General features: G+C 38.6%; 1 protein-coding gene across 8 annotated transcripts in view; it reads right to left on the minus strand.

The window, feature by feature from the left end:
- The window catches only part of ITGA9 (integrin subunit alpha 9), a 265,797-nt gene that overhangs the window by 69,730 nt on the left and 181,589 nt on the right, over positions 1-14,478 (minus strand). For 7 of the 8 annotated variants that reach the window (XM_068201244.1, XM_068201235.1, XM_068201190.1 and 4 more), the window contains 3 exons: positions 12,222-12,311; positions 9,413-9,521; positions 4,847-4,954 (listed from right to left, as the gene is read on the minus strand). In XM_068201244.1, the coding sequence (XP_068057345.1) occupies positions 4,847-4,954; positions 9,413-9,521; positions 12,222-12,311 (307 nt within the window). The remainder of the gene's footprint in view (positions 1-4,846; positions 4,955-9,412; positions 9,522-12,221; positions 12,312-14,478) is intronic. The other variant, XM_068201198.1, reaches the window with a different exon arrangement.

Here is a 14,478-nt window from a genome sequence, read left to right on the forward strand (position 1 = left end):
TAAGTTATGAAGAGCTTCAGGAAATATCCTGGTTAATTTAGTAGGAACTCCCATTGTGAAAAATCTTCTTGAGAATCCTAGAAAGCAGCTCCTTGCCTGCTAGCCAAAGTCTGGTAGTGCTTCCCTTGCCCTTGTGCATCCCTAGCTGGATACACAAAGGAAATTACTGATCTTTCAGTTCAAAACCAAAAACATACACAAATATAATGAGCACTGTTTTTCTTCCCGGAAGAATAGATAACCAATGGCTCAAAGAGTGGAGAATATACCTTTGTGTTAGGACTACCTTCTCTTCTTGTGTGAAGCTCTTCTATGTCATCACCTATACTATTCTATCACAACACTTTTACTAACAAGCTGAGGTATTTAATTTATTATGTTTTTAACCTGGCTGGTTTTTAACCTTTGCAAGAAAGCAAATACAAAAATACATAAAAACAAACAGCTACTAATTTGACTAAAGTGTTTCCAAAATATCATTTACCACTGCAAAATGTTAGTATTTACTATGTAAAACCAATGTCAGAGGTGAAATTTCCTAGCTAAAATTATTTGAAAATTTCTAGCATTTTCTATTAATTAAACATTTATAGGGAGGAAGTTCAATTGTTTTGGTTTTTTTTTTCCTAGTTTTCTTACAATTATCCTTTTTTTGTTTACTTCTGGCTTTTACTTTTGATTCATTCCCTTTATATATTGGGGGCTTTACTGGGGGAAGTGTTGCAGAACTGCAGTGCTGCTCCCAATAGCCCTTGAACTGCGTCTGAACATCTCTAAGGCAGAACTACAAATGTCAAAACATCTCCATGATCTGAATTTGTCTCGAACAAAATATTAAAACAGTTTCTGGAATAAATCCAAAAGCTCAGGATGGCAGGAACAGAGGAAGCATGAGGGCTGTCATTTTCTCTAAGACCAGCAGAAAATACTTCCTATTAACACCTCCCAGAGATACAGACTGTTCCAGTGAGCCATATGTGATTGTCTTCCTGCTATTCATTTTTGTGCCATAAAGACTAGCTCAATCAACACAATATGAGAGAGTTTGCTCCTGAAACTATCTTGTGTATTTTATGTGTATGTGAGACAAACTCTAGTGCTTTAACTATGCATTTTGACACAAAAATTTCACTGCCTTACTGTATATCAGAGAATGGCAATGGAATTACTATCTTTAAGATAAAAACCATTATGTCATCAAATCCCAAGTGCTGTATCTACAGTGAATTTTACAGATAAACGACAATTCCTAATCCTCTGCATTAATGACAGTTATTCTCAAAGTTTTGTCAACACTGACAACTAGAATGGCTGGATTGTAGGCATAGAGAAAATAATGACAGAAGCACCTGCACTGTCTGAAAGGATTCTATTACCTTACTATCTTTAATGAAGTCTAGATTCTGGGAATAAGCCAAATAAGCAAAGCCTTGAAATATTTAATGATTATGCTTACAGAAATTGTCTTGGAAAAACAGCTGTTGTAAACCATTTTCTGAAGTTCATCTCCTTTTAGGTTTCTTTGTTTAACTATATATATTTTATGAAAAGTTGAAAAATTCCGTTATTTTAGTTTCCTTTTCAGTCAAAAAAACTCACTGGGAGAGAGCAGTAGGAGAGAGAGTGGGATGCCTTCTCTGTTACAATATTAAGACTTGGGATACACTGATTCTAGTAAGATTTGGGATACATTGGTTCAGTGCCTGGCTCCAACACAAATTCACTGTGTGAACTCCAGCAAACATTTTGGTGTTTCAATTATGTATCTGTAAAGCAAGGATAACCAGTGTTCCAGACAGGATTTTCTTGGCTCACATTTATTAACATGATAGAGGTATTTAGAAAGTCACGTAGGAGAATTCTACTGACCATATATCCAAAATCAGTAGTCAAAATTACTGGAATGCTATTGTGTTAGGCAGACATCTCTCATAAAAAGATACCTACTACCTGCAAAGACGTCTCACAACAGCAGTTTAACATTTCTACAAAAACAAATTTCAAAGTACAATCCAGTAAAATAACGTGCAGAGCAATGCAACCTGTTGTTGGGAAAAAGCAATACAAACCCTGCTAGCATTTATTACCACAGTGTTCAAGACCACAACGCTCAGCTGGGATCTCCTTTATAGAATGACTGAATTTAGAGGAGATACTGACATTTGGGGAGATAAAATCCTAAGAAGACTTCCACCTCTCTGCATCTGCTGTGAACACACCCTCACCTACAGCACACAGAGACCACGGAATGAACAAGGAAATGGGCCATGATACTTTGGCAGGCAATGTGTCAAAGGAAAAGTGATCTTCTGTGTATAAAGCTGGACTAAATAAACATTAAAAAGCAATGCCACAGAAAATTATACATATTCTGGAGAACTAATTAAGTCTGGTTGGCGAACTGACTCCATCTATACACTACTATTGCTTCATACAATATTCCCATATGTTTCTCAGTCATTCTGTCTTTACTGCCCATCTGTAAGCCACATCTATATTTACCTCATACCTTCCAACAGCAAAAATCTTGGAAACCTGCTTAGAAAGATCTTTCAGATCTATATTTACACATATTCAGTGACACTGTTACCTACATAATAGGTAATACTTTTCAGCTAAATGGCTAGAAAAGTAACCAGCAACATGAAAGTATAATACTTCCTTTCAATTATCCCAAAAATCTGATTTCATTTCACAAAGGCAAATTACTCTAAATTTCGGCAATAAATTTACCTCATGTCGTGGTTTGACAGGGAAGTGAATTTTTTCAGGAAGTTGGGTCAAACCAATCAGTGGTCAGGTTTGGATATTGGCACCTGGAGTGACCACTGAAGGCATGGACACGCCTCTGAGAACACAGGGGGTTAAAAGTAGAACTCCCAGGGGAACTGTCTCTTTGGTTCTGGTTGTCAGAGATTGTAGACTCTCCCCTGCCCAGCCACAGGCTGGGCGGGGGAGGGAAAGCCATGTGGCCTGGGAGAGGTAGGCCAGGGGCTGAAGGACTGGAACTGGGCAGGCCACCTGCAGACGGAAGGGTGGAGAGAAACGGAAATGCCTTTGTTCCCCACCCCCCCCCCCACCAGAGGGAAAGAGACAGAGAGCCTGATGGCACCTGGAATTTGCCAGCAGAGGAGAAGGAGAAGGGTGGGGGGAAGGTGCCCAGCTGTGGGAGTTGGAGTCCTGGGCAGAGAGTTCAGCCATCCGGGGAGTCCGAGACTTTTAACCCTTTCCTGGGAAATGAAAGCTTTGTAAGATATTACTCCTCCTTGATTTGAAGTAGAAGAGAGACAGTCCAGGACCTGAGATGTTAGAAGAAGAAATTTTTAGGTGGGAGGAGATGATGGAGTGGCTTGTGGCTGGACTTTTCTTGATAGCCATAGACTGAACCAATTTCTCCTGCAACAGAGACTGCATTTTTAGGGGGATGCAATGGTGAGCCAAGAGACCTGCTTCAGCAACTACCAGCACAGGAGTGGAGTGAACAGAGAAAAGAGTTGAGAAGGGTGTGGTGATGCCCTCTGTCTTCAGGAAGAAGATGATTTCTGTTCTTGAGACTCTTGACCCCAGGGGAGGAAGAAAATGGGGGGGACTGTGGTCCCAAAATGAGATGCTGAACTGTTGTTTCTTTTGGTCTTTGGCAAAACATCCTTAAAGGAGCCCTATGAGCAGTCTGTCCATGCGTGGTAGTGAGAGCACTGTGACATGGAAAGGAGAGTGTCACACTGGCAGATTTTCTCCGGGCGGTTGCTATGTGTGACATGGAAACACAGAAGGGTGGCAATTGTGTTTCCTGGGGGCTCTATGGTGCAAGAGAGACTCCTCTCTCCCTTGATGGACTGAGGAGTATTGATTATCGGAAGGGTGGCAACTTGATTAGGAATCCCGGGTGGTGTCTCACTGTGTGTTGTTGGAAATTGGGTGGGGGGAGGAGGAGTGTATTGGAGGGTTTTCATTCTGGATTGTGATTTTCATTATAGTAGTAGTAGCTTAAGAAAGTTTTTTTCCCTTTGTTTTAAGCTTGGACCTGCTCTGCTGTGTTCCTGATCACATCTCACAGCATTTATTTTGGGAAGGTGTATTTTCATGGGGGGTGCTGGCATTGCACCAGCATCAAACCATGACACCTCAGTAGTAAGGTTTCTGTCTTTTGGCCACCACAGTGTAAATTATGGTATTTTAGTGGTCTAACAAAGGCTTTGAAATAAATAAATCTAAATAAATTTCTAAATAAATTAGAAATTAAATCTGAGAATTCATATACCACAGTTTATGTTGAATTTCTTTGAAATTGACACAAAATTATCTTTTGAAAAGCATTGTGTTGAAAGAAGAACTTTCTCTATTATTTACATTTGTTAAAATAACACTCAAAAAGAGCAAATTATAACATGGACTATAGCAAAATAGATATAGATAATGTATTCAGACCTAGCTGATAATCACAGAAAAAGACCCAAGGAATCTGAGTCAGCTTGATAAAGCATCCTACTGATATTACATACACTATTTAATCCTCCCTCAGTCAGGGAGAACTGATTAAGAGACAATCCTCTTTGCAGGTGTGACTTGTGGAAGTGTTCTCTGTATTTCCTTCAGCATCAGCCTGACCTAGTTTTACACGGCATTGTAGGAAACCAGGAACATACAACTAGTTGCCTTTGCCCTAGATGAGGGAGAACAGCCAATAGCTGGAGGGGTTCAGCTACTTACGATCTGGCCATAGATGCAAAGAACCTTTGATTGTCTTAAAAAGCAACTGATTCACTGAGTTTTGGTAGACTTTTGTTTTAGTCATCAGTAGGTCTCAGTGCCTCTCTGGGCTCAGAATACAACGTAACATACTCACCATCATCTGCTGAATATGAAATATTTCAGCTCCAGTGGCAGAGAGGCGGTTTGGAATTGAAATATCAAGAAAGGCTCCAGGAAGAGTGCTTGGTCCAGCATTGTAAACCTGTAAGAGAAAAAAATTAATACAAATAAAATTACATACTTGATTTCTCATAAATGGGAAACTACTGTAGATTCAGATCTGGGAATACAGGTAAATTTGAAGAAATACAAGTACTTTGCAGGTTTTTCAGTGTATTCAGACTAATACTTCTTTTTCAAGTGTCAGAATGAAATTAAAGGATTAGCTTTCCTAACAGTTTTCAGGCACAGCTCACATATCAAAGGAGAAGCAGTTTTGCAAGATAATTGCCAACTGTCAATAAAAACAGTATATTTTATATAGAGAGACACTGCTAATACACTGAATGTTTTGGTAACAAAATCTTGAAGGCTATAAGAAATATTACTGTCTCAGTTAACATTCTCATTTCCATCTGGTAACCACTGCATGATGTTCTGCATATGTTTTCCTTATGGAGCAGAAGCCAAACAATTACTGTGAATACTGGACTGTGGGTTTTCTGAGTGAGTTGACAGAAAACTAATGTGAACAACTTCCATTCAAGTTCTGGCATTTTCAATTAAATTACACTTTTAGTGGAAAATATTAGGTTTCTATCACTCCCGGGTCCCCAAAATTTCAACAAAAGCTCAAAGAATTTCCCATCCACCACTGATACATATCCAGTGAAAATTCCAAAATTTACGGATGTTTGCTGAAGAGAAATAATCCATGGAAAAAATTCAATTAAAGGAAGTTTTCATTTGTATCTACATTTTTTATTAGGAAAAATATTTTCTGCCTCTTTTTAACAACACAAATATAAATGCATTAAAAAACATTAAAATAAAAACATGAAGCCCATTACAATATTTATCCACACTGAGATACGACTGTGAAAAGATGTAACATGCAGTTGTTAATTGTGTAAAGTACAAATATTAAAACCAATAGGTTTTTATTCTTCAAACACTATTTATATTTGAAGAAATGCCTGACTGATAAACAGAACTAGTTTGCAATGCCAAATCCTCCTCACAAAAGCCCTGAGGCTTCAGGCAGGGGGAGAAATCCCATTAGAATGCAGTATGATAAATGCTGCATGAAATACAAACATAATGTTTAATGTTAGACATTTTAAAAACTTTGATTATCTCACTAAGATCAGATATGAGTTATTGCAGAAAAGGCATTTTCTGTTTCCTTGTTCATATTTGATCTAGTAGAGATTTTTAACATACAAAAACTGCTATGAAGGCCCATATTTTTGTAACTCATCTCTTTGTCTTGGTTAAGGAACTATTATTTTTCTCCATCTGGAGAAGTTAAATATTTGACAGGAAATTAAGCAAAGAGTGATACAAACAATAATTTGCCTATTGTGAAACTACCTTTTCTCTCTGATACACACAGTTGTAAGGTTTTCCCCATTATTAGAGAGCAGATGTGTGACTTGTTATGGTATAATTTTCTACGTCCATATGGAAAAAAATACTACTATTGCAACCGCTAAGTGTGTGCATGAGAGACAAGAGCATTTGGTAGGACAAATGGCGGCACTGCCAATATATAGATTCTCTCTCCCTTCCCTGTTATCACTGTGCTTTACTGAAAATATTTATCTAGTTAACGCATCAGTGCATCTGTTCTTAATCTGTATTAACCAATCACTGGGTATGAGGAGGAGGAAGGGAAGAAGCCCTACAAACTCTCAAGAAGGAAACCAGAATGACAAGAATTAATAGCCTGGTTCACAAAAGCTTTTATGTCCTGAAATCCTGCTTTCAGTCCTTCAGTAAATAGCTAAGGGCACTGTATGACAGTGGGGGCTTAATTGCTGTGGATCTGTCCTAGATTGCAAGGCAAGATGTATTCAATTGACATCTGTTAGAGGTGTCGCAGTTATCTTCTCTTAATTGGGCAGTTTTCTTTATCTCTCCCACAAACCAATCCTCCTCACTCCAGGGAGACATCTGCTGTTAATGGCCTATTGAATGTCACTGCATGACTGATAAAAGTTGCAGCATCCCATTGTGAGATGCTTTACCCAGAGAGAGGAGCCAAGCATTTCTACCTGGATATAATCTTGAGTTTCTGGAACACCAGCATGGCTTCTTCCGCACTGGATTGCCCAGAGGAACAGCTGCCTCTTCCACTGCAGGTAGACTACACCATTTTCCACAGGATCACTGCTCCAACAGAACTACACTGGACACTCCAGGAGGACTGCAGCCATAATTCCCAATTGGACTGCTACCAACACCCTGACTAACAGGGTGTCAGGTTATATTCTGACTGTGTGAGTGTTGTTTTGGTTCACTGCATTGTTTATTTTATCTTTTTATTTCCTTCCCTAATAAAGAACTGTTATTCCTGCTCCCTTACTTTTGCCTGAGAGCCCCCCTTATTTTCAAAATTTATAATAATTCATACATTTTTTTTTTCCATTTCAGGGGAGGCTCCTGCCTTCCTTAGCAGACACCTGTCTTTCCAAACCAAGACAGGATCGCAATCTGTCCATGGAGGCAGACATGCATTTTGCTATAAGCTGAGTTATAAGCCTAGGAAAACAGAAAGAAAAAAGACATAACACTATTTTTCACAATAAATTAAAATGGTGCATGTAGTCATGCATGACATATCATTCCCTAGTCCCATCTAGCGGTCAAAAAGGATTTGTAGGGCTTGTAATAGATGCAGTTACAGCAGTGAAACACAATGCCAGTTAATGTTGGCCACATCACAAGAGTTTCTTATAATAATCCATCCACATATTTTGCCACATCAGAAACCCATCTAACTGCCTTGTGAAGTGTAATATATAAATAACAAATAATGCTGAGCTGCTATGAGGTATTTATTGAAAGCTTCTCACACCTATCTTTTTAGTGTCCTTATCTCTTCCATATACTGTACTGTTATCAGTAGTGCTATAAATATTTTCATGCTGGAGCATTTAGCAATCCTGAATCCTTAGCACAGATGTGTTCTCTTGGATAAAGGCTGCCCACTCTTTTGTTCAGTGGCCATGCCATTAAAAAGAATTACTCCTCCACTTTTAACCTGTGGCTTCATCCAAGATGCGGCACTTGAGTAACTAGGGCTCTTTACTCAGCATGTGAAAAAAGGTGAAAGAGAAACAAATGGTAGGAGCTTTTTTTCCTATGGAAGTGAGATGCCATGTTTGCAATTCCTGTCATAATATATTCAGAAAAAGGACATATGTCATCCCTGCATGCTGCAAATACGGTATCCAATCAAGAATGCATTGTACAGCATTGTAGCGGGATGCTCTGCCTGAGTGGGGGTAAAATAGCTCAAACTAAACCCTATTTGTGAAAGTTACCCATGATGGATGGAGAAGGGTAGTCATGCTGACTTTGGTGTTAAATACTGCTGAGGCTTGTGAGAAATAGATTTGTAAGGGATTCTCAAAACCTGACAGAAAGCTCACACAGTCTTGTACATCTGTATGGAAACACTGAGATAAGGTGTGCTGACTTAGGAAGGCCATGGAATAAAGATGACATTGTTGAGAGATTGAACTAGAAACAAGTTTCAACAAGTTACAAAATGACTTTTCAAAAAGACCATATATTTTAGAGAATGGGAACTATGAAAAATGCCTTGTAGCAGGACCACATGGGATGAAAAATAAGTGATTGGTGTTAGAAGTATTAGCATCATTGTGTGGCAAAAGGTAACAAGCTGAAAAACATTTCTAAGGTATTCTAACCAGGAAATAGGTTGGCTTCTGATAGAATGGCGTTGAGTTTTACATCTCTTATGTCTCACCCTTCAACAAGACTGATAATGGAATAAAATATTTTAAAACACCTCTCAGTTACCCTGTCTCTGAAAAGCAGGGACTACCAACAGAGACTGATTCGTCAATCCCAAAGTTAAACATTCAGACAGCATTTCCTAACAAAAACTGGTACTAGTGAGGATGTGACAGGCAAAGTTCCTGATAAAGGAATCAACAAGTGATAGTACAGATAACTTGTCTAAAGCTTCTGAGCTGGCACAGCTAGCCTAGAAACACATGAGTGACAGTTGATCAATTTATATTACAAAAGCTCAGTCCCACTTTTTATCAGCATGGACTTCCAACACACTACTTCCAGGAGAGAGTCTGGAGATTCTTCCCTTGAGTGGAGATGTCCCTCAAGGTTTCTCCTTGAAGCTGAGAAAAAGAGACTTGCCCACCGTTGTTGGTATGAGTGAGTACACCTATATAACCTTCAGATAAAAACTGTTGACCCAGTTGAGGCTAGGATTGGATCCACTTGCATCTAGATTCCTCACTGAGAAGTTTAGAAAGCAAGGGAGTCCTTTCTGAACCTCCTAACTCAACAAGAGGATCTTCTTTATAAACCTTGTCCAAAGCTTCCATTCAGCCCATGACTGTGATGCAAAATCATGCACAAAAGCCCTTACCACATTCAGAATAAAATAGTTACAAAACAAGAGTGTGCTGTCAATCAGGAAAGCAGTCAAAATAAGGATGAGTTTTACCTGCAGTGTGAAGTTGAGAGACTGGAAAAGGCAGTCATGGTTTTCCAACTGAACAAAGTTGGAAGCTGCCACGGAATCACCGTAGAAAAATGAAGTAGGGAAGACTTCTCTGTAAGACCAAGATACAAATGTAGTAAGCTGAATTTGTAAGCAAAATGAAATATATTTGTGTCTAGCTGAATTGCACCCCTTGCTTTCTAGTCATGTGAAATTATATGGGACCATTTTACATTAATCTATTTTTTGTGATTTGATTTCCTTTTGGCAACATTAGACTATACAAGCAGCATCTCATCTGACATGGGTTAACATCCCACCAATGAAGCAGACTTCTTTTGATTACTTATCCTTTTTATTCCTTTCCTATCACAAATCCTCCTCTTTGGAGTCCCCTGCCATGGATGATTTGCTCAAGTCCCGTAGCTTGGATTAACACAGGAAATCATTGCATTACCAAGTTAATCTGAAGAAACAGTATCTAAGAGGAATACTTTAAGCTGCATATTCACTAAAGAAACATTTCAATTTTATTTAACATTTACATAGCATTTCAGGAATAAATAGTTAATAACCTAAGTTTTACTACCTTTATTATTAAGCAGATGATTAAAGGAAAGATTAGAGGGAGATAACCTGCTTTCATCTAGAGTAGAGCAGTTCAAGTTTCCTTAACCACTCTTATCATCTAATCACACAGTAAAATGCAGTAGGATTTTATCAGAAATTACTTGGAAGCACAACACAGTACCTAAAAATCCTTCAGAAGAGGATTAGGAGTACTTTAAGCATCCTTTATGTCTCCTTTTAATCTCAGGCTTCTCCACTGTCTGGAAAGGGCCCTGGTATAATTTCAGACAAACCTTAGTCCTCTCTACTGCCTAAAACTCTGCTTCCTTTCCAGGTTTTCCTTTGGAATCAGAGCACTTTGAGATAGGATTTTAAGCCTGTTTAGGTACATTTCCTTTATTCCTGCCTGTATCCTGTACCAGCGATTGCTAGGGGAAACAGTGAAAGACTTTCTCCTCCCATTTACAGTGTTATGTAAAGGCTCCCAAATATGGTACAAGCCATTCTGGGCTATTTATAACTAGGAATGAAGTTTGCTCTTCTAGATTCAAATGTAGGACAATTAAACTAATAAAACAAGCTTCAAAAAGATACTGTCCAAAAAGAAGAGTATTACAAATATTACTATGTCTAGGAATGTGCCCTCCAATAAACCCAACTTTTCTCTGGCTGTTGGATTTTTCTGTGAACTTCAATTAACTAAGCTTTGTCTATGAGAAAGAAAAATATAATCCACACAGGCACTTGGGTGGGGCTTATAAATTCAGAGACCTTGTGCTTTAAAAAAGTATACTCTGAAGAGAAAGAAGGGAAACCAATTTTTATTATGTTTTGGCATGCAGTATTCTGTAGGTAACAAACAGAGATCTAAAGACACAGATTAAAGCATTCATATCTGTAAAGCTGAATAAAAATCCATCTGTATCAAAGCATCAAGAAACAAGAGTTAAATTTGTAAAGAATTTGTAACAATGAAAGCATTTAAAAACTTCCAGAGCATGCTGCTGAGACTGTACTCTCAATATAGAGATTTTTGTCTTTGTTAGTCATCTTTGTGGGGTTTGACAGTGCACTTCCTTTCTCTGAGCAGGCTCAAAGAAACCTTTTGCCCATTCTGACTCCTGTGGCAGTAATTAAGGATTTTATTTCTATCCAACAAGATGAGCTTTATGGGGCAAAACCCAGTCTAGGCCTTGAATCTGAGTTTATTCAGCTTTTCAATCAAATCACATGTCACTGCAGGTTAGCTTTTTTTCTTCACATGTAGCATAGTGGATAAGGGAATATTTGACTTCTACTGATGCCAACCTGCAGTAGTCATTTAGACAATACCTGTAGTCTGGAGGTTGCCATAGATGAGACACTGACCCTATGGGGACACTATTGATAAGTTTTTGCTTCCCCAGTTTAGGAATTAAGGTCAGCTTTTTCAGTCTACATGAATACTAATTCATCTTCAGTGACCAGGTCCTCCAATTTAAACTTAAAGCACTGTTTATGCTAAAGAATGGTCTGACTGTTGAGACTGACCACAGATCTTTCATTCTAAGCTTAAGATTGTGATTCCAAGTGGAAGGGAAGAGCCTCAAGGTTCAAAGGCAGGAACTCATATACATGCAGCCTTAGGGAGAGGACACAGTGGCTACATGTTACACAAGTATTTCAGTCAAAGGGTGAGAGATGCTCTGCAGATGGTAGTCAGATGCCTCACAGACTAGGGAATAGAGGAAATAAGAAAATAAACAGAAGCAGAAGCAAATTCTATTTGTGAAATTAAACAGAAAGGCAAACAGCTAGACTTCACCAATCTCCTTAAAATTACAGAATATTTGACCATAACCCTTGGCCTCTCAATCATTTCCTTAAAGACATGCCCTAAGGATCAAGATGCGGTTTAGTTGTTCTTTTTAAATTTAAGGTACATCATATCTACAGCATCACTTGAATTTAAATACAATCACTAAAATACCTACTATAAATGTGATGGTAACTAATTAGCATTAATTAGTAGTGAAAGTAGTGAAAATGAGGTACAGTCTTGAAATGAATAAAATTTCCAGATATTGAATGAGACAGTCTGAATGACTAGTGTCTGGGAAACAAGGAAAAAGCAACAGTCTGGCTACATGTAAACAAAGAGAAGAATTAATTTTTTCACTGGAAGACACTCAGATATTATTCTTAGGATGCTGCTGATTATTATTATTGTTGTTTTTGTTTTCATTTGATGATTGATACTTACCCATTGATGGATGAGTCTACTTCATGCATCAGGGGCACAGACAGGATCAGAGTATTATCATGCAGACATTCAGTGTGTTCCAGGTTTCCACTATGCCAGAAAGGAAAAATAAACAAACTGCAAATCAACAGCCTTTGTAATATATCATAGTTTCACAGTCACCATCTCTCTGCCTTTTACTCTGAGCCTCTCTGTTTGTGTGATTCAGCTCCTTAAGAATGTTCACACACAAAAAGCATGAGTTTTGTGGCTGTGACATAAACAGGCTCATTAAAAAAATATATATTTTGGAACAAGGTGTGAATTGAAATGTCTCTGGGAAACTACAGCAGCCTTCATACAAAGTGGAGAGAAACAAGAACATTTAGACTTCCATGCAAGGGCTCATTTTCTCCCAGTTTGACTGCATGTCAGTTTGTGAGGGACACACCTCACAGAGGGTCTTGACTCACCAAATGAATAAATGTTTTCAGTGTTCCTGCACTGTACTATAGCATCAATTTGCTGCTACTGCAAGCAGTTTTTCAGGCAATACCCTTGTAGTGAACTGGCCATAACCTCTTAGCAATTCCACCCTCTCTTTCCCCCTCTTCCTGTACTTAGCTGCCAAAATGAAAGCACTTCTACTTTACATTGTCAAAGGCAGTTGCCTAAGCCAGTCAAAACCAAAATGAAGAAAGAAAAAAAGTGAGCAATTAGCTCTCATTTAAGTCTATTTCAGTGTGAATACTTTATGTATGAAGTCTGGGAAAGGTTTCTGTAATGCATGTCTAGTGCACAAACCTGCAACTATTCTAATTCTGATGATGAGTCTGCTTGTTGGGTGACAGCTCAGAAAAACAATCTTGAAAGATATGTTAAATATATTTCCAATTTCTTCAGCAGTACTCTGGAATCACTATTACCTTGCAGTTCATTGGATTTACTCACAAATCAAACTGGCAAAACAAAAGATCTGATCATATCTATTTGAGGACAGTACCACTGAGACAACAGCAGGCAATAACATCCCAAGAGATACCATACAGATTATGAGTTGCTCAGATTACAAAAATAGAGCCTGCTGGCTACATACATGCTTACTTACAGCTCACCTTTCTGCAACTGACACATCACCTTCGTCTGCTGGTAAAATATGGCCCAGATAGAAAGCCGCACAAATTTTCACCCCTGGGAAAGAACCCCACTTAATAAAAGCTTTTCCTCTGAACAGGCTCACAGAAGAGTCCAAAACTGAGACATTTCTTATCCAACATAAATAACAAGATACCATGGTGGTGCACACAGAATAAGCAAGTAGAATTCTACACAGGGTTCATGGATATGTTCTTATCTGTTTCAAATGGAGTAAAGGTACTGTCAGAAAAGGAGAACACAGCTCAGTGAATCTAGCTCTAGAAAAACAGTTCACACCTGGAAGCAAAGAAGAAGGTTTGCTGGTTTTTTTAAAAACAGCCAAATAGTGTAAGAGCAATATAATGAGATGTTTACTTCATTCTCCATTTGTTCCAATACTGAACCAGTCTCTTGTCACAGATTCTACTGCCAAATTCGCAGCTACACGGGACAGGCTCAAGTAGACACTTAAAAGGCAACACTTGCTTTCCCATGACAGCATGACATAGCTTCCCTGACCAGCTATTTCTGCCAGACTAGCTCCAGTTCTGTGTGGAAACAATGCCTTCACCTGTTGCAGTCTGACTGCAGCACAGGTACTTTCTCTCAATTTCCTCATAACTGACTTTACCTCAGGGCTCCCTGCAACTCTTGTGGTAGAAAGATTTTGTTAAACTCATTTGATAGCAAGGGAATTAAGCAATTTGCCTTAAAGTCACAGAGGAAATGAGGGTAATCAGCACTGAGACCTGCACTACTACTCTCTTTGGAGGTTCAGCTAAATCCTTCAGAACATAACTATCTTCTCTCAACCTTCTACAATGAGAAACTTTCTTGTAACATCTCTAAGCATGCACTCAATGTGTAACAATTACTGTTTATTTCTTTGCTCATCTAAAGGCACAGACTAGTACTTCTCACTGGTAGGGCACAGAAATACAAGAAATGAGATTACAGAGGGAAGTCCTGTGCTATCCAAGCTTGGAAAACACTGGCTGTGCAAATTTAAAGCACTGCTGACCCATCTTTGCACCAACTGGCATTCACCTAGAAGATACTGATGTCTCTGACTGAGAAGCATCATAAGGTCATCTGAACACATGATGAACATCTGATGGAGAATAAAACTTTGCTAACATGC

This window comes from Anomalospiza imberbis, chromosome 1, assembly GCF_031753505.1.
Source record: "Anomalospiza imberbis isolate Cuckoo-Finch-1a 21T00152 chromosome 1, ASM3175350v1, whole genome shotgun sequence".
Taxonomy (NCBI): domain Eukaryota; kingdom Metazoa; phylum Chordata; class Aves; order Passeriformes; family Viduidae; genus Anomalospiza; species Anomalospiza imberbis.